This window comes from Gobio gobio (assembly GCF_949357685.1).
Source record: "Gobio gobio genome assembly, chromosome: 4".
NCBI lineage: Eukaryota > Metazoa > Chordata > Actinopteri > Cypriniformes > Gobionidae > Gobio > Gobio gobio.
In genome coordinates, this window is record NC_137100.1 from 8,327,827 (window position 1) to 8,349,570 (window position 21,744).

At 39.6% G+C, this 21,744-nt stretch overlaps 1 protein-coding gene across 1 annotated transcript in view; it reads left to right on the forward strand.

The window, feature by feature from the left end:
* The first annotated feature begins 4,513 nt into the window (after window positions 1-4,513).
* LOC307124610 (phosphatidylinositol transfer protein beta isoform) overlaps window positions 4,514-21,744 on the forward strand; it is a 38,058-nt gene continuing 20,827 nt past the window's right edge. Inside the window, exons 1-7 of the mRNA XM_079813957.1 lie at window positions 4,514-4,548; window positions 9,151-9,181; window positions 12,183-12,328; window positions 12,482-12,573; window positions 14,462-14,469; window positions 17,582-17,656; window positions 19,772-19,855. Coding sequence (XP_079670083.1) covers window positions 4,529-4,548; window positions 9,151-9,181; window positions 12,183-12,328; window positions 12,482-12,573; window positions 14,462-14,469; window positions 17,582-17,656; window positions 19,772-19,855 — 456 coding nt within the window. The 5' untranslated portion in view covers window positions 4,514-4,528. The remainder of the gene's footprint in view (window positions 4,549-9,150; window positions 9,182-12,182; window positions 12,329-12,481; window positions 12,574-14,461; window positions 14,470-17,581; window positions 17,657-19,771; window positions 19,856-21,744) is intronic.

A 21,744-nucleotide genomic window follows, 5' to 3' on the forward strand; every position in this document is an offset into this window, starting at 1 on the left:
AGACACCATACAAAAGATGGACTGTCTCACCTCCCTCCAAACACCCCCCAACCTTACCACATCACACGAAAAACATAAACTGTCTGTATAGTAAATATTTTTGCACAAATATTTTTGCTTTGTGGCAGGGCACATTATCTGCTGAAAGAGGCCACAGACACCAGGGAATACTGTTTCCATGAAAGGGTGTGCATGGTCTGCAACAAGGCTTAGGTAGGTGGTAAGTGTCAAAGTAACATCCACATGGATGGCAGGACCCAAGTTTCCCAGCAGAACATTGCCCAAAGCATCACACTGCCTCCGCCGGCTTGCCTTCTTCCCATAATGCACCATAATGCATCCTGGTGCCATGTGTTCCCCTGGCAAGCGACGCACACGCATCTGTCCATCCATGTGATGTAAAAGAAAACGTGATTCATCAGACCAGGCCACCTTCTTCCATTGCTCCGTGGTCCAGTTCTGATGCTCACGTGCCCACTGTTTGTGCTTTCGGCGGTGGGCGGTGGACAGGGGTCAGCATGGGCACCCTGACTGGTCTGCGGCTATGCAGCAACATACGCAACTGCGATACACTGTGTATTCTGACACCTTTCTATCAGATCCAGCTTTAACTTCCTGAACAATTTGAGCTACAGTAGCTCGACTGTTTGATCGGACCACACGGGCCAACCTTCGCTCCCCTCGTGCATCAATGAGCCTTGGCCGCCCATGACCCTGTCGCCGGTTCACCGCTGTTCCTTGGAGCACTTTTGATAGACACTGACCACTGCAGACCGGGAACACCTCACAAGAGCTGCAGTTTTGGAGATGATCTGACCCAGTCGTCTAGCCATCACAATTCGGCCCTTGTCAAACTCGCTCAAATCCTTACGCTTGCCCATTTTTCCTGCGTCTAGCACATCAACTTTGAGGACAAAATGTTCACTTACTGCCTAATATATCCCACCCACTAACAGGGGCCGTGATGAAGAGATAATCTTCATTCACTTCACCTGTCAGTGCTCATAATGTTATGCCTGATTGGTGTAAGAAATACACAGATAATCAAATGGCAAAATCTTCATTTTGAACTATATAGGGATGCATTGCAAAAGTATTCAGACCCCTTATTTTTTCACATTTTGTTATATTAAACTGCTTTAAATTCCCTTTCACTTTCTGTGAATCCTTTATAATGCTTTATAAGGGCATTTATTCTTAAGGAATTATAATGCATAAAAACCTTCACATATCCCATATCTTCTCATCATAACAACAGTTATATTACACTATAAAACGTAGCAATGAGTGGTTATAACTTTTAACAGTATGATGATTTATAACACGCAAAGGCGTTATAGCCTCTTAAAGGGTTACTTCAGCGATTAGCATTAAGCTTTGTATCAGTAGAAACCCGGTAGTATATTCGAATTATCGTACTTTCCCCCCCTCATGTCCCCCTGAGACAAGAGAATTATGCATTTTATTTCTGGAAAAAATCCTCAGATGAACTAAAATATCTTCATTTGTGTTCCGAAGATGAACGGAGGTCTTACGGGTGTCGAACGACATGAGGGTAAGTAATTAATGACAGAATTTTCATTTTTGGGTGAACTAACCCTTTAAGCTTCCATAGGCATGATCTGAAAACGCGCCAGACTGTACGCACATCGTGAATGACTGCCGCGCTTACCTCAGCTCTGCTCAGCTCTTCGCTCTCGTGCTGAATGAAATCTGACTCCTGCTATATTTGAGACGTGACTTTCGTTCGGCTCACTCTTTATTGAAAAGACACATTCAGTTTTTAATTGTAGTGTCTATTCTCTAACTGAACAAAATTATTTTATTACTATTAAAATCAAAACGACGGTGGGGGCGGTGTCATGGTGGGCAAGTGATAACCAGTGGGCAGCAAAGCAAGTGCATTCTGGGAGTTGTTGTCTTTCATCCACATGAGACAAAAATACATTTTCTGTCTTTTCTCAATCTAGAAGGCACCAAATTCAAAAATAATTTCACATTTCTACTACATAAATGACCCAGTTTAAATACACATTCATCTTCCCAGCGCTGAAGTACACCTTTTAAATTAGAATGGATTATCATTTCCAGAGCATTTTTACATTTTGGGTGAGCTATTCCTTTAACTTACATAAGTGTACTGTAAGGCTCCACCGCCTGCGTAGTAACAGTTAATCCCACTGTGAATGTTTAAGATGTTAATACACAGAATCAGAAAAGCTGTTAATTCTGTTAATTCTAGGTTGCAATAGCTCTGCCCTTACACGGCCTCATGGGGTTATGAGTATCTTTACCACATTGTTTTAAACTGTTGTGATGCTGCTGCGATGGGTTAAAAAACGTTACCTTCTAGACTCACTAATCGAGGGTTCATTATCCTCAGGACTAAAGTGAACGACCTGGACTTGCTATCAGGTGTTTTCAAAGTTAACTGTTGTTTTCTCTTAACTGCTAAAGAAGATTTATTCTGTTCCGTCTTAAAATGTATCATCAGCAATTGAAGTATCATGAAGTTCACTTAAGTCTCTTAACATAGGCTATCATTTTATATTTTACATTATTACAGTGCAGTATTTTGTCCTGTCAAAGACAGGACTTTTTTCCTCCATGATTGCAAACACTTTTCAAAGCCACACAGTGACGTGTCCATTCACAAAGGCATCTCTGTTTCATGCTCACAATAATCTTCTTAAAAAAACAGCAGCTGAGTCCCACATCCTACAAACTTCCAAACACATGCTTTAAAGGACTATCTTTATTAACAACCATATTTCTTATATGGCAATTGACTGTCACAATACAGGACAACATTTAATAATGTTAAATAATAATATTTCATATTTTTTTCTGAAAACTTGGATATTTACACTAAACCCATACATTATTTTGGTGACATTATTTGTGCATTTAGTTTTCTTTCCTTACATGTATAATACATTTAATCTCATTTGATCTTAAAGGAACACGCCAACTTTTTGGGACTTTTTCACCGTATCCCCAAGAGTTAGATAAATCCATACATACCATTCTCATCTCCGTGCGTGCCATAACTCTGTCTGACACACCCACCGCTAGCCTAGCTTAGCACAAAGACTGGAGGTAAATGGCTCTAGCTAGCCTACTGCTCAATAAGAGACAAAATAACGCCAACATTTTCCTGTTTACATGTTGTGATGTGTATAGTTATATCGTGTACTAAGACAGACGGAAAATGAAAAGTTGTGATTTTTTTAGACCGATATGGCTAGGAACTATACTCTCATTCCTGCGTAATAATCAAGGAACTTTGCTGCCGTACCATGGGTGCAGCGGCGCAATGATATTACGCAGCACCTGAAAATAGGCTAACTTCCATCAACATAACCAACGTGACAACCTGCTTGCACAGGGAGCGTTCTGGGACTATTTTCAGGTGCTGTGTAATATCATTGCGCCGCTGCACTCATGGTACGGCAGCAAAGTTCCTTGATTATTACGCAGGAATGAGAGAATAGTTCCTAGCCATATCAGTCTAGAAAATCACAACTTTTCATTTTCTGTCGGTCTTAGAACAGGATATAACTATACACATCACAACACGTATATAGGAAAATGTTGGCGTTATTTTGTCACTTATTAGTTAGACTTTTTAGCTAGCTGGAGCCGTTTACCTCCAGTCTTTGTGCTAAGCTAGGCTAGCGGTGGGTGTGTCAGACAGAGTTATGGCACGCACGGAGATGAGAATGGTATGTATGGACTTATCTAACTCTGGGTCTGAATAAGCTAATGTCCCAAAAAGTCGGCGTGTTCCTTTAAATATGGATGAGACTATACAAACACAACTGGTGACACACACTCTTGCTTATTTAATTTGTCAATGTCCAAAAGTGCACACACATCACAAGACATTACTCTCATTGTCTTTCTCTAAATAATGAACATTTCCTACCAGTGTCATTTTTCCATAACATCTCATTCTGTGGTGGAAATGACATAAGAGCAAGAGATGAAATGGCAGACTCCATTTTGCTAAGGTTAATATTTATACAAATTCCAGATTGATTGTAAATTACATACTATACAAATATTTGGTTCACAAATCTCATATTTCATATCATCTTCACTGACACTGTTCCTAGGCATAAAAAAAAAAAAAAAAAAAATTAGGGGCAAACCTGTTTTTTGTTGTTGAAATGATGGTGCAACTTAGCAGCCATAATTAGTGTAAAACTTGATGTAAATAAATGTAACATAATAATCATTGAAGTGTTTAATGTTTATTTTGTTTAGATTACCACAGTTTTAAGCATGTAACATTCAGATGTTCATGATTATGACGAGGGTAAAAGGGGGGGGGGGGAGGAGAGAGAGAGAGAGAGAGAGAGAGAGAGAGAGAGAGAGAGAGAGAGAGAGAGAGAGAGAGAGAGAGAGAGAGAGAGAGAGAGAGAGAGAGAGAGAGAGAGAGAGAGAGAGAGAGAGAGAGAGAGAGAGAGAGAGAGTTTATAAACGCATGTGACGTCAGTTGAGTGGCGCAGCCGCGGAGGTAAAGATGGTGCTCATCAAAGAATAGTAAGTGTTACATTTCAGGGTCTTTATTTATTTTATAGATGTTTCTGTTTCGTTATTTCATATTGAATAGTTTGTGTTGCACTTTACTGCGTGACTTTTACATGTTGTGTGAAGATGATGATGGTGTGTGTGTGATGCCGGTGAACCCAGGTCTGGCCTGCCGGTGTTCTGACAGAAACACATGCAGTTGATCATGTTCCTCTATCACATGAACTCATTTCTATACCTCACGTACAGTAAAGTATCGCCGTGTTATTATGGCATTACAATTAGCTCATTTGTAACTTTGTCTACTTTGAAGTTTTATTTTAAGGTAGACCGGGGCTAGTTGTCACAGGGACAAAAGGCTATAGTAAAAAAATATATATATTCATATGTATGTGAAGTTGGTAATTCTGAAGTGGTGGTGAAGTTGGCCATTTATAATTTCCTTTTTTGTTTTGTTTAGTGATTACCATTAGTATTGGTATTGGTATTTGAAAACTACCCTTTTGTCATGGTGCATAGGCTATATAATAACTATTAAAACAGATTCTACTTTTATGTTTACGCAAACCTCTGTATCTCAGCTCAGGATCTCTATACATTACAGGACATATGTATAACACTTTGTACATTCTTGTTCCTTAAAGAGATAGTCCATCCAAAAATGAAAATTCTCTCATCATTTATTTACCCTCATGCCATCTCATTTTATTTATACTGTAAAGCAAAATAAAATAGACTGAACATTTGCCCATTTAATAATATAGGTGGTATTTTTAAACATATTTTGTAAATTAAGTCTGGAAGGTGAATGTGGATTATTGAATTAAAATTTGTAATAATGAAATTGTGTGTGAAATGTTTTCAGTTGAAATATTCACAGCTTAATCGTGTAGAATTTCAGCCTTCCAAAAGGCTGTCTTTGTGATTTCAGGAAAGGAAGCATTAAAATCCAAAGAAAGAAATTACTGAAATTACAACTCACAGTGAAGGAATAACAGTTTTTACTTTTCTGAAATGAGACATTCTCGATGATGTACGGCTGAATAATGTGACCTCTGGATGCGCAGACTTTAATATGAGATACAGCAACTGAAGTTGCATGCCTGATGCATCAATACATATAATCTTCTTCATACAGGCAAACGTTCACTTCAATAATGAATAAAGTTGCATCAACAAACTGAAAGTGTTGACAAACAGAAAATTGTGGTCTATATGATATTTATAAATACACTAAATTGCCAAAAGTTTTGGGACACTTGCATGTACATGAACTTTAATGACATCCGTAGGGTTTAATATGGAGGTGTCCCACCCTTTACAGCTATAACAGCTTCAACTCTTCTGGGAAGGTTTAGGAGTGTGTTTATGGGAATTTTTGATCATTCTTCTAGAAGCGCATTTGTGAGGTCAGACACTGATGTTGGACGAGAAGGCCCGGCTCACAGTCTCCGCTCTAATTCATCCCAAAGGTGTTCTATCGGGTTGAGGCCAGTCAAGTTCCTCCTCACCAAACTCGCTCATCCATGTCTTTATGGACCTTGCTTTGTGCACTGGTGCGCAGTCATGTTGGAACAGGAAGAGGGCCATCCCCAATCTGTTCCCACAAAGTTGGGAGCATGAAATTGTCCAAAATGTCTTGGTATGCTGAAGCATTAAGATTTCCTTTCACTGGAACTAAAGGGCCAACCCCTGAAAAACAACCCCCACACCATAACCCCCCCTCCACCAAACTTTACACTTTGCACAATGCATTCTGGCATTGTAGTACCGTTCTCCTGGAAGCCGGCAAACCCAGACTCGTCCATCGGATTGCCAGACAGAGAAGTGTGATTGGTCACTCCAGAGAACATTTCTCCACTGCTCTAGAGTCCAGTGGCGGTGTGCTTTACACCACTGCATCCAACGCTTTGCATTGCACGTGGTGATGTAAGGCTTGGATGCAGCTGCTCGGCCATGGAAACCCATTCTCTACGGACTGTTCTTGAGCTAATCTGAAGGCCACACAAAGTTTGGAGGTCTGTAGCTATTGACTATAGCTATTGGCTACAGAAAGTCGTCGACTTTTGCGCACTGTGCGCCTCAGCATGCGCTGACCCCGCTCTGTGATTTTACATGGCCCATGGAGTTGCTGTTGTTCCCAATTCTTCCACTTTGTTATAACCCCACTAACAGTTGACCGTGGAATATTTAGTAGTGAGGACATTTCACTAATGGACTTATTGCACAGGTAACAACCTATCACGCTACCACGCATGAATTCACTGAGATGCTCAGAGCGACCCATTCTTTCACAAATGTTCGTAGAAGTGTCTGCATGCCTAGGTGCTTGATTTTATACATCTGTGGCCATGGACATGATTGGAACACCTGAATTCAATGATTTGGTGGGGTGTCCCAATACTTTTGGCAATATAGTGTATACATACTTAGATTTTGCCCTGCAGCTCAGGCTGGAAACCTGTACATTAATTTATCCTGTTTCTGTCACACTTTTGTGGGAATCAATCACAGACTGGCTTATCCACCTGGCGCACTATTGGGGGGTTTAACACAGGTTAGGAAATTAGCACCAGCCAAATTAGTGATTTTGTGTTGTAGCGGGTAAACTCGCTTCACCTACCGGCCACCGTGGCGGGTAAATAATAATAGCATAGCCTGGACAGCGGACACTTTTAGAGGAGACACACCTTCAAAAAAAATGGGGCGTTACAAATCAAATTCACAATAAGTAGTAGAGAAGTTAATTTACGCGTAGTTGTGTTTTAGCGGCTTTATTGCCATAGCGGCGGTGTCTCGAGAACATGCACTGGAAACTTGCACGTTTTTTTAAAAACATATCGAGCTTGCGTCATGTCCACCGTTTGAACGCAAGAGGATCTCCAGATATAGAGCTGAATATAAAAAAAGTTATCAATGGGTCTGCCCAGTAACTCGTGATGAACCTCAGGCGAACTGCACACTTTGCAGAGAAGCATTTCAGTGTCTCAGACTGACTGACTTAAAGCAGCAGCGCTGACACACATCCGTGCTTATGGATAATATATTTATATAATATTCCATACATTATCAGAGCTTGGCTGACAGAATTATTATATATTTTTAGACAGGTTAATTAATAGATTATAGCCTATTTAATGTTATTATTAATGTATCATTTTAATCATACATAATAAATAATCCTGCCATATAAAGTTTGACATTTATTAAAATAATATTTAGATAAAAATGGGACAGATAATTACATAATAATATAGTCATACTTTAAGTAAATTAATTAATACAAAATTAAACATTTTTGAATTTCAGAATTGTCATAAAAGTGAATACTGGTTCAGAATGACTGCTTAAGCCTTAAAGGGACAGTTCACCCAAAAATGAAAATTCTGTCATAATTTTCTCACCCTCAAGTTGTTCCAAACATGTATACATTTCTTTGTTATGTTGAACACATTGGAAGATTCATTCCTACTGTGGAAGTCAATGGTGCCCCCAAAGCAGCCTGGGTGCAAGCTTTCCTCAAAATATCTTCTTTTGTGTTCAGCAGAAGAAAGAAACTCTTACAGGTTTGGAACAACATGAGGGAGAGTAGTTTGTTTGGGTGAACTATACCTTTAAAGTGCGCCAAATAGGCTACTAAAGAGTTCTTTAGAAATAAATTAAATAATCAAATGTAAAATAATATACAATGTTATATTTTATATTGTGGTGAATGGGTGTCCCTTATTTTGCCACACTGAAGTGGCAACCCTAGTATGTCGTCAACACGCTTCAGAAGATGCCAAAATGAATAGTTTCATTGTTGGAACTAAAAACCTAAAACTGGAAGCCATAAAAGACCACGAATCATCCAAATGCCACATCCAATTATCTGCCCTACTCATTTAATGAAATGGATATCAGTTCATGGTTTGTGTGTGTATAAGAGAGAAAGAGAAAATGTCAGTATTTCATTGAGACTTGAGATTAAATAAACTGCTTAAGTATTGTAGAGCTTGTAGTATTAATTTTCACACGCAGTTACACATTGTAGGTTAAAAACAAGAAAGTGGCTGGTAAAAACATTGAGTGGCTGGTAGATTTTGAAATCCACCAGCCACAGTGGCCGGTGGACAAAAAATTTAATTTCCATCCCTGGTTTAACACGATGACGGATAGAGAAGTGATGGATCTATGCCAGTTGATCACGCCTCTTGATTGGTTGAAGGACTATCCAATTGCGTACAGAGTCATTTGAATTATGCTCGTTTATCACGCCTCTTGTGCAGTTGAAAATACATAGCAGACTCCCCAGACCAATGTTCAATCTTAAATTGCATACAGCACACTGTGGATGTAAGTGACAAATTGTCCTGCCCTCGTGCCGATAAACACATCAAATGAAAATCCTGAAGAAAATCCTTCCTTTGTGTTCCATTGAAGAAAGAACATACAGGTTTGGAACAACATGAGGGTGAGACCATTATGACAGAATTTTCCTTTTGGGTGAATTACAATATGCCCTGTGCCTGTCATGTTCTTTCCTCACCAAGAATATTATGTGTAAATTCATTGTTGCATTGTCTTTTGTGTGTGTATGTAAGTCTCACTTCAGTATCTCTATGTGTGTTTCAGCCGCATTGTTTTGCCATGCACTGTTGAAGAGGTGAGTTTATTATTGCTTTTATTTTTAAAATAGAAGCTAAATATAAATGTAAACTGTCACATTAATTTATAAATTATTTAACTCATGCCTTTAACTCATGTGAAAGACTGTGAACATAGGTTGTAGTTTTACAACAGTTGCATTATTGCTATTTTCCATATTTTAGATTGATAGTAAAGTCACCAAATCTATAAAATAACAGAAATTGAAGTATGGGAATTATGCAGAGACCAACAAATGCTAAAATACCAAAGCAATCTTATATTTTAAAATAAAAATATGGTATAGTTCAGTGGTTCTCAACCCCACTAGGGGGCCTCAGCAAACTTCAAGGGGGCTTCAAGTGGAGGTGCCTGCCAATATTTTGTGCGCTTGAGCGCCATTGGTCAGCATACTCACACTGGTGTGATTCAAGGCTTCAGTATAGCAGTGTAAGAGGGTTAGCATAGCATCCTCTACTTTTTTACATCTCAACAAGCTGCAATTTTAACAGGGGTGTGTAGAATGTTTTAATTATCACTGTACACACCGGCCACTTTATTAGGTACACCTGTTCAACTGCCCGTTAACGCAAATATCTAATCAGCCAATCACATGGCAGCAACTCAATGCATTTAGGCATGCAGACAGTAGCCGCGTTTCCATTACAGATTTGGGCAAAACTTTTGCCATATTTTCTAAAAGTCGACACAAAAATATTGCAAAATGACAGCGTTTCCATTAACTGATGTTATACGACTAAAACATTTTTTTTCCTCTCGTGATAAATCATTCCAAAAATCATGCTACGTATGTTGTTAGGTTTATGTATATCCCAGCCACCGCACGCCATTATTATTAATGGAAAGGAAAGCACCTTATATTTGAGCGGCACATATGAGGTGTTATGATAAATTGTGGCATTTTATATTCTATTGTTTTTTTATGAGTTTAATAAAGAACTCGTCTTCTGTCCAAACATACCATCATCTGTAAAGAATTATCTTTTACATACGCCAGGTTATTGTGACGCATTGCCACATACAGAGACGAGCGAAAAGTTTGAATTTGCATGGTGGTAACTCAATGTTTTTTTTACCACTTCGTTATTTTGGCTCGGAATTTCGTTTTTTGGAAATATAAACTGAATTTAGAAATGCTTTTGAAATGAAAAACTTTGCGTTTAATAAACAAAATATATTTTTGAAATGAAGACAGCGTTTGGAGTGGAGTGCAAAATAATCTGTTCCCTGAGTCCACGGACTTTGCTGTTATCGTGAGTGTACACAAATAAAAGTAGACAGTTTATAGTTTATAATTATGTCTTGCACTTATCTGTATGGCTAAAAATGACGGAGTATTTTAAGTTTCCACTGTACCAGATACGGCGAAAGTTTAATCTATCAACCAGCTCCGCTTCACCTTCTTCGTTGCTCTGGTTGGTTGTAGCGCTATCCTATTGCGTGCAGAGGGAATTTGAAAGACGACCGTTTATCCCGCCCCTCGGATTGAGCCCTGCCAATGGTGTGTTCCCAGACCCAACATCTTGATGTGGGTCTCGCTTGTCAGGCTAACCAGATACAGTAAGCAGTATGGTAGAATCTAGTGTTAGACCGATAAATCGGCCGGCCGATATATCGGGCCGATATTTGCGATTTTTACGTGTATCGGCATCGGCCGATACAAGCCTGCTGTTCGCCGATATTTTTTCCCGGCATTATTTACAGACAGGCGTCCACAGGCAGCTCTGTGTTGCTGCAGTTCATGCACTGCCCCTCCCCCACTAGCAGTGCTAGAATCTTCTCTTCAAGACAACTATAAGTTTTAAACTTTCAAAGCATCTTTTAACTGTTTGACTTAGTTGAAATATTGCCATACACTTTGAAAGTGGAAACATGTTGCTCTATATGTGCTTGCAACTATAGCTAAGCAAGTTTGTGCGTCCAAATGGAAAACGCAAATGCTGAATGCCTCGTCTATAAAACTACTTGCCATTGTATTTAGGGAGATGCAAATAGCGAAGTTGTAGGCTATTCGTATGCATACGGTAGCTGTTACAAACACTGGTCAAAGGATTAAGTAATGCTGGCGCTGTTCCGTGGTTTTTGTGGGAGTTTTATTCAGCGACCACCTGGCTGAGGTTTAGACGCGTGTGGTGTGTGTATGTCTCTCCCCAGTGTTTCCCACACATAGACTAAGTCGCGGTGGTGCGCCACAGAATCAACACCGGCCGTCACATACTGCGTTTTTTGGTGGCTGCCAAAGCAAATTTTTATCCCGCTAAAGCCTTATTTGATCGGTGAGTGATCAAACTGACTGTAGCGCTTGTAACAGGTTGCGAGAGCGCGCCCCTCCTCGGGCCGCGCACTCTCATTGTCTTCAAACTGTCTTGCTCTCCCTCCCTCGCGCATATTAATCAAAATCAATTGAGAATTTACACAATGGTAAAAGGTCGGAAGACCAAAGTTTCACTCTGAGAATTGGAAGAATTTTTCCTGAATTACCGCTGGTGTTGCTCTACAAGAGATTAAGTTAAATGCACCTAAGCGTTAAATGACTAGGTTGTAAATAGTTTTGAAATTTAGTATAGTACAGTCAGTGTGCACTTTATTATGCTGATTGATTGTTGCTACTGTGTGCAATATTGTAATTATTTTATTTATGCTTAAATATTTATTTTCAGAATTTATTTTCTCTTTTTTACTTGTTCTACCTCAACTGTTTTTACTATTTGTTAAATATAGTTTTTTTTAGTTAAAATAAATGTTCCTTTTTTAAATTTTTAAATGTTATCATCATGATCATTGTGTCATTTTTATGATGTAAATTGAGGGAGAAAAAGCAGTATCGGCTCCAAATATCGGCTCAAGAAAATCGGCAGCCCGTATCGGTCATCGGCTAAGGCTGATGAAAAAAAATCGGTATCGGCATCGGCACTAAAAAAAATCCATATTGGTCGATCCCTAGTAGAATCCTTTCTGAACATAGCCTTAATGTTGTTGGCTATTATGGTTTGATTCAGTATCAAGTAGGGCAGCTGTACTCTGTGGCAGAAGCCAGCAAGAATGAGACCGGTGGAGGAGAGGGCATAGAGATATTGAAGAATGAGCCCTATGAAAAGAATGGAGAGAAAGGACAGTACACGCACAAAATCTACCACCTCAAAAGGTATGAAGATGTGGATGTACACAACTGTATGCATACCATGAGAAGTCTGGCTTTCAGTACAATTTGACAACATGTTCATATATCATGTTTTAGGAGCATTTCAATAATTCAAACATCCTTTGTGTTTTTCCTTCTGTATGTTCTGCTGCCCAGCAAAGTACCAGGCTTTGTAAAGGTGATTGCTCCTGAAGGCTCGCTTGTGTTCCATGAAAAGGCCTGGAATGCCTACCCGTACTGCAGAACAAGTGGGTGGAAAACTTTGAAACAAGCTTATCGGTTGTGCATCACAGACTGTCAGGTTAGAGATGTGCACAGTAAACATATGCACAACCCAAGGAAATAAATGCTTTAAAATCGTTAATTATAAAATCATATACATTTTTATATATAGATACTTAGGCTTGTGTTCACACTGCAGGGCCGTTCACATTTCCAATTAAATGCGACCTTTTGTGATCTCCTGTGTGAACGTGAAATGACCCAGAAGTGACCCGCATGCGCAGAAGAGTACTCAACGGTCAACGACGTCACTTGTTGTTTACGGAAGTAGCCAAATATGGGTGTCAGCATTGGAGTTCGTTTAGCTTTATTAAAGTTATTTTCGCAACGGAGCCAGCACCATTACAACCTTCTTATGTTAAGAAGAAAATTAAAAAAGAGGAGGAGAGCAAGGTTTTTGGCCATGGCGTTTTGTGGAGCAGTGGTAGCAACGTCGGTACAGAGAAACGTGTGTGTGCGGAGTCACAGCCAGGAGTGGTGGGATACTGATGTGAGTGGCTTTACTGATACCGAATTCGTCAGTAACTTCAGAATGACCAGATCCACCTTCAATTATGTTTGCGAGCGCCTTCAACTAACTTTGTCACGGGAAGAGACACGTCTGCGGCGGCCCATAACAGTGCAGAAACGCGTTGGAGTTGGAGTGTATTGGCTAGCAACAGGTGCGTACTTCATCTTTTATTGGCGGTTAGCAACTATTTCTTGTGCATTACCGCCACCACTGGACTGGAGTAAGGAACGGGAGTTACAATGATGACGTTTGTCGCGTATCAACGACGTGCGGGTCGGATACATGTGACCTGGCAGTTCAGACTGAAGACGCATTTCAAAAGATCGGATATGTATCGGATTTGGACCACATACCCAAGTGGCCTGGGTCGCATTTGAAAAGATCGGATCTGTGTCGTTCAGACTGTCATGAAAAGATCAGATACAGGTCGCATAAGGGCAAAAAAATCGGAATTGGGTCGTTTCAGCCTGCAGTGTGAACGCAGCCTTATTTAAAGGGGTCATGAATTGAGAAATCAACTTTCCCTTGAGATTTTAATATACAAAAGGTCATGGTAATATAAGAATATGCTGTAAGTTTCAGAGCTGAAAACTTCCTTGTTAGTCAAAGAAAAGCTTTTATTGACACCAGGCCCAGAAAACGATCAATCTCAGAATATGCCACACCTTGACGTCATCGTGTGGTGAAACACCGCCTCAACAGAAGAAGAACAACACCTGATTCTGTAGCCCCACCCACCGACTCGTGCCTGACATGATATAGGCCTATATAGAGCTAAACCGGACCTAACTTCTAAGCAATAAACATACTGCATAAGCTTAATTCGGATTCCAATATTATGCATGGATGAACTTTATTTTTAATGAATATCCAGCTCACGTGGGGAAGACATTGCACGTTTGTTCCTTCATTTCAATTTGTTTGTTTGATAAAGAGATTTTGCGAGCCCTGTGGGCAATTCATGCCGGTTGTCGTTTTCCCACAAGCTTTCAGAACAATTCCCACATGGACTGAGAGGGGAGCTGAAGCTCATTAAATATGCAAATCTTATTCAGTCATAGCAGTGGGCGTTTACTTCCAAGTCTTCAGTGCGGCACGCCCATACAAACAGAGCGTTGCAGGAGAGAGCCTCAAAACCAGGGTAGAAAAGCCTATTAATTATTCATTATGATGTTTTTGAATGTAAAAACCACGCGAACGTCATATGTTGACCTCAGACAACAATATAACATTTTTTAAAAAGCCAGTTCATGACACCTTTAAGATAACTGGTTGTAATTCATTGGTGTAATCTCTAATCGTATCTGTTTTTTTCTCTTGTTTGCTCTATATGTTTGCCTCAGTTGTAACGGTAAGTGCACTGAAAACTTTTTGTTGGTTGTATTAAATGACAACTTTTTGTCTATCATGTGTAAGGAATGCCAGTTTTCAAGACCCTGTGAAATGGTTTGTCAAACACAGTTTTCTTGAATTTTCTTCTAGTGCTTAAGTAAATGTTATAGCCTGACATAACAACACAGTCTCACACCCAACTCGTCACATATTGACGCTTGGTCAGTTCCCTTTGGCGTCACTTTTTAACACACAGGGTACACCTTTAGCATCATTTCCTGACGCGCAGGGAACTCCATTGATTTCAGTTGTTTGCCAAATGCGAAAGATCAAGATGCATTTCATTTTTTGCATTTGTAAAAGTAGACATGATTTTATGATTTTTTTATATGCTACTTTTACATTTTGGAGCAACTTACCCCACTCCTACCCTAAACCTATCCACTTCTCAATAATATAAAACACAAATACAAGTACAGTCACAGGTATTTATTGCAAAAACTGACCAAAAACAGTATAAAAGTATTAACTCTTGTTGCATTCCAAGTCTTCTGAAGTCATACGATATCTTTATGTAAAGAACAGAGTGGATCTTAATGTTTTAATGACTGAATTGATGATCCCGCCACTCCATGAACACACGCATGCACTCCTTCATATCTCATTCAAATGATACACCCGACTCTTTAGCATGACGCGATCGGTCACGAGACACACGAGAGCCAATGCCATTTTACAATCAAAAAGCTGACGTAATGACGCAATGTAAATAAAATTATGCTGGCTGATTAAATTTATAATCAGACTCCATGTCATAGTGGCAAAATCATAACCCAATATATAATTTCATCATGACGATAACCTCGTGTTGTCTGTATATGACGCCAAAGGTTTCTCATTCAAATCAATGGAGTACCCTGCAAGTTGAAAAATTATGCTAAAGGGGTACTCTGTGTGTTAAAAAGTGACACTGAAGGGAACTGACCAAGCGTCAATATGTGATGAGTTGTGTGTGAGACCGTGTTGGACATAACCATAATTTGTTGTTTGCTATTGCTATGACAGTGGTCATTCCAAAAAGCATTTTATTGGACAAAAAAAAAAAAAAAGTATATACACACAGTCATAAATATTATGTGAAATAAGTTTCCTGTGTTCAACAAGTCTGCAATTATTTGATTAAAAATACAGTAAAAATGTGAAATGTGGTTTAAAATAACATGTTTTAAAGTGTAATTTTATTTTTCAAAGCTGAATTTCCAGTCTTCAGTGTCACATGATCCTGTGATTCATTAGGAATAAATACAATTGTTACTGACCCCAATCTTTTGAATGATAGCTGATCTCATTAATTCACCCCATTTGAAATTGAACCTGCAAACATGAAGCTTTTTGAGATTCTTAGAGATTTAATCTATCTATCTACAGTGAGGAAAATAAGTATTTGAACACCCTGCTATTTTGCAAGTTCTCCCCCTTAGAAATCATGGAGGGGTCTGAAATTGTCATCATAGGTGCATGTCCACTGTGAGAGACATAATCTAAAAAGAAAATCCAGAAATCACATTGCATGATTTTTTAACTATTTATTTGTATGATACAGCTGCAAATAAGTATTTGAACACCTGAGAAAATCAATGTTAATATTTGGTACAGTAGCCTTTGTTTGCAATTACAGAGGTCAAACGTTTCCTGTAGTTTTTCACCAGGTTTGCACTGCAGGAGGGATTTTGGCCCACTCCTCCACACAGATCTTCTCTAGATCAGTCAGGTTTCTGGCCTGTCGCTGAGAAACACGGAGTTTGAGCTCCCTCCAAAGATTCTCTATTGGGTTTAGGTCTGGAGACTGGCTAGGCCACGCCAGAACCTTGATATGCTTCTTACAGAGCCACTCTTTGGTTATCCTGGCTGTGTGCTTCGGGTCATTGTCATGTTGGAAGACCCAGCCTCGACCCATCTTCAATGCTCTAACTGAGGGAAGAAGGTTGTTCCCCAAAATCTCGCAATACATAAATCTCGCCCCGGTCATCCTCTCCTTAATACAGTGCAGTCGCCCTGTCCCATGTGCAGAAAAACACCCCCAAAGCATGATGCTACCACCCCCATGCTTCACAGTAGGGATGGTGTTCTTAGGATGGTACTCATCATTCTTCTTCCTGCAAACACGTTTAGTTGAATTATGACCAAAAAGTTTTATTTTGGTCTCATCTGACCACATGACTTTCTCCCATGACTCCTCTGGATCATCCAAATGGTCATTGGCAAACTTAAGATGGGCCTGGACATGTGCTGGTTTAAGCAGGGGAACCTTCCGTGCCATGCATGATTTCAAACCATGACGTCTTAGTGTATTACCAACAGTAACCTTGGAAACGGTGATCCCAGCTCTTTTCAGGTCATTGACCAGCTTCTCCCGTGTTGTTCTGGGCTGATTTCTCACCTTTCTTAGGATCATTGAGACCCCACGAGGTGAGATCTTGCATGGAGCCCCAGTCCGAGGGAGATTGACAGTCATGTTTAGCTTCTTCCACTTTCTAATGATTGCTCCAACAGTGGACCTTTTTTCCCCAAGCTGCTTGGCAATTTCCCTGTAGCACTTTCCAGCCTTGTGGAGGTGTACAATTTTGTCTCTAGTGTCTTTGGACAGCTCTTTGGTCTTGGCCATGTTAGTAGTTGGATTCTTACTGATTGTATGGGGTGGACAGGTGTCTTTATGCAGCTAACGACCTCAAACAGGTGCATCTAATTTAGGATAATAAATGGAGTGGAGGTGGACATTTTAAAGGCAGACTAACAGGTCTTTGAGGGTCAGAATTCTAGCTGATAGACAGGTGTTCAAATACTTATTTGCAGCTGTATCATACAAATAAATAGTTAAAAAATCATACATTGTGATTTCTGGATTTTTTTTTTTAGATTATGTCTCTCACAGTGGACATGCACTTACGATGACAATTTCAGACCCCTCCATGATTTCTAAGTGGGAGAACTTGCAAAATAGCAGGGTGTTCAAATACTTATTTTCCTCACTGTATCTATCTGTTTTGAAATGTTAGCCTATATGCACATAGACCCACCAAATGTCCATTTACAATAAAGACAATAAAATTCTCTGATTTTTGTTCTCACAGAATGAGTACATGAAAGATGATTTTTTCATCAAGATTGAGACATGGCACAAACCTGACCTTGGAACACTAGATAATGTGAGTGCATTTGTTTATACTCATTCTAAAATGTATTCTTTGTTTTCAGAAACCATGCAATCTGTGAATTCAGTGGGCTCATGAGAGAGAATACCTAATAAACCTGTTACATCCAGAGTCAGTGTAAATTCTATCAGATCAAACTCCGTTTTAACTTCATCATTAAGGTGAACGATATACCAGTAGACCAGTAGACACGATAAACTGGCACAAAAAATCTCACAGAGAACAAGAATTTTGATTAGATTAGCTCTCAATGTAACTCTTCAAGGCTGAAAAGCACTCAATTACTGTTACAAAAAAGATCCCAGGATGGAATAACCAGGGTTTGAAATTAACTTTTTCACTCACCAGCCAGACATTTTGTCTTCAAAGTTGGTGTGTTTGAAGCAGGAAAAATGGGCAAGCGTAAGGATTTGAGCGAGTTTGATAAGGGCCAAATTGTGATGGCTAGACGACTGGGTCAGAGCATCTCCAAAACTGCAGCTCTTGTGGGGTGTTCCCGGTCTGCAGTGGTCAGTGTCTATCAAAAGTCGTCCAAGGAACAGTGGTGAACCGGCGACAGTGTCGTGGGTGGCCAAGGCTCATTGATGCACGAGGGGAGCGAAGGCTGGCCCGTGTGGTCCGATCAAACAGTCGAGCTACTGTAGCTCAAAATGCTCAAGAAGTTAATGCTGGTTCTGATAGAAAGATGTCAGAATACACAGTGCATCGCAGTTTGTTGCATATGGGGCTACATAGAAGCAACCACCGCCGAAAGCGCCAACAGTGGGCACGTGAGCATCAGAACTGGACCACTGAGCAATGGAAGAAGGTGGCCTGGTCTGATGAATCACGTTTTCTTTTACATCACGTGGATGGACAGATGCGTGTGCATCGCTTGCCTGGGGAACACATGGCACCAGGATGCACTACGGGAAGAAGGCAAGCCGGCGGAGGCAGTGTGATGCTTTGGGCAATGTTCTGCTGGGAAACTTGGGTCCTGCCATCCATGTGGATGTTACTTTGACACGTACCACCTACCTAAGCATTGTTACAGACCTTGTACATCTTTTCAAGGAAACAGTATTCCCTGGTGTCTGTGGCCTTTTTCAGCAGATAATGTGCCCTGTCACAAAGCAAAAATGGTTCAGAAATGGTTTGAGGAGCACAACAAGTTTAAGATGTTGACTTGGCCTCCAAATTCCCCAGATCTCAATCCAATCGAGCATCTGTGGGATGTGCTGAACAAACAAGTCTGATCCATGGAGGCCCCATGGACTTACAGGACTTAAAGGATCTGCTGCTAACATCTTGATGCACACCTTCAAGGGTCTAGAAGAGGGCCAGGGCTGTTTTGGACCAACACAATATAGGTCATCATGTTTATATTACTTTCTTATTCAAACAAAATCCTGTCATCCAGCCATCTCCTCCCTTCCTCTTTTCACCAAAAATGTATTTCAATAGACAGATCAATAAAGTAGTGTGTTTTTTCCAAAGCATATGTCCTGCAGTCCTCATAATACATTACATTGTGTGTTGAGTCAAAGACAAGCCACTCACACCCAGCTTGCCACCTGCTATTACAACTTCTAATATTCTTTTCTTGGTTTCCTTCGGTGCTTGGCGGGTCTTTACTTTTTTCACTGGGGTAAGGGTTACTTACCCCTGGCAAATATCGCCACATTATTATGATTTTTTAAAACGTAGCTTTTGCTTCAATGCAAATTAGCAAGCACGCCGTTATTCATTGCGTATTGACGTGTGTGTTCAAGTAAGCCAGATATGCGCAGATTCTGCGCAATATGCTGTATTTAATATATCATTATGACTCACGAGTTGAGTATTTGCACTAAATCTGTGCAGATGTAGCTTACACAAACTTCCCCAGCAAAGTGGGTATACATAAATGACCCACCAAATTGGCTAGTGATTTGACAGCGTTACCCGCCACAGTTGAATTTTACCTGCATTTGGTGGGTTGGGTGGCGGGTGTTAATTTCAAAGCCTCGTAACAACCACATATTTATTGTATGGTTAAGGGACACAAACAGTATAGCTGTGAAATATGTGTTGTGTGCATTGTTGTACTTATTTATTGTGATCATAAATCCTCTACATTTTCAATACCAGGTTCACAAATTGGACAGTTCTACATGGAAGTCTGTGGAGGTCACACCCATTGACATTGCAGACAACGAACAAGTAGCCCCTGGTGTAAGTACCCTGTTACACTCAATACAGTTACAAACAGAAATCAATCTTCCTCTGTGACAGCCTATTACATATTTAATCATCAGGGTTCCCATGAGCAAAGTAAACCTAGGATTAACAAAGAATTTCATGGGTGTAATCTCCTGGAAAGGTTGTCAAAATGAATACATTCTCTATAAATTATTTGTAGATGATGAAATATTGTAGACTACAGTGAAAGCAAGCCAGCATGATAACATCAGTCAGTCTGTTGAGCATAACACACTCATCAGTTGGCAAATGTTGTCATGGGACACAAATCCTTCACTGAGCCACATTCAAATGTCAAGATGTTTTGTCTTTATTAGTGTTCAACTGTTTTTAATTAGACTGATAGATAAAGAACTATAGCGTATTATTTACATGTATGCATTTGGCAGACCTTTTCAATCAAAGCATTGAAGGTGTACATTTTATCAGTTCATGCATTCCCTGGGAAACAAATGCTTTGCTAGCTGGCTGATTTGTACATTGTACCCCCCAGAAATATATTTATTTTCATATTTCTCATTTGTTTACCAAGGACCATTTAGCCTTCCCCAATCTTGTTTTTCCCCAATATTTTCAAGTGCGACAATTAATTATAAAGGTTTACACCATTCAGATGAAGTAAAAAAAATTATAAAATATTATAAAAAACATACCTTTTTTCGCTCACTAACAACAAGACTACCAGAGGTTAAATCCTTGTGTCTATTGTGCGTTGTTTTCCTAAAGCCACTGGGTGGTACTGTAGTGCTTGGGCCCGTCATCGCTGCTTGCAAATGTATTTATTATGCTTTTTCAAGGTTTCAGAGGCTTGTGAGGCCCTTAACCTGCTCAAAAACTAAAATTTTGCAGAGTTGCTGCTAGGCCATTAGGCCCTGGCAAACGGTAGCACAAGTGTCAAATAATCTGACATCAGTTTACTGCATGCTAATGTCCTGCAGGAGTCTGCAAAGAGGCACAGGGAATGAAATGCAAACCACGCAAAAAGCTGTCAAAAATGCTCGTGCTTGAAGCATGGCACTGTTTTCTATTTACACACGAGAAGCTCCTGATCTTGTGTTTTCAGTGTCTAGGAACGGCTCAGTTTGTTTTAGTGGTGCTCCACGCAAACTCAGTCTCTGCAAGTGCTTTGCGATTGGGTGGAGCATACACCAACCATCATCTCAAATTTGTAAATTTTTATTAATAGTACTGTTGTTGTATAGTCATATTGCATGTGTTCATAAAAATGCACAGTATAGGTGACTGTTTCCATATATCTTCTTCATCAACTGTAAATCCACATTTTTAAACAGATATTAAAAAAATCTGTAGACCCTAGGGGGTTCACATACTTTACACCCTTTTCATCCTTAATGGGTTTGCATCCCTAATGAGTTCCCTGTATTATATGTAAGGTAACACTTTACAATACAGGTGCATTCATGCTTAACTAATGCACAGAAAATCACGAGTTAATGTATGACTCATGAAGAACTAACCCATTTATTAATGATTACTGCATCAGTACATTCTATGTGATTAATAGATTAAATAATATATTAATTGCTATTAATTAAATACGTCATCATGTATTAATTCCTTAATATATCAACTAATTATATTAACTAATAATGCAAATTCATATATGCATTACCACAATAGTCAAAGCCATGCATTTCAACTTCCAGTTGTCTGCTTTAATGAATCATTAGCTAACGATTTGCAAAGGTATCATTTTATGCTCTGACTTTACTTCTTGAGGCACATGACTATTAACTAATTGTTGAGTAATATATCAGTGTGGTTATGGTTGAATTAATTTTGAATGAGTTAATAGTAATGTGCCTCAACAAGTAAAGTCATAACATAATTACACATTTGCA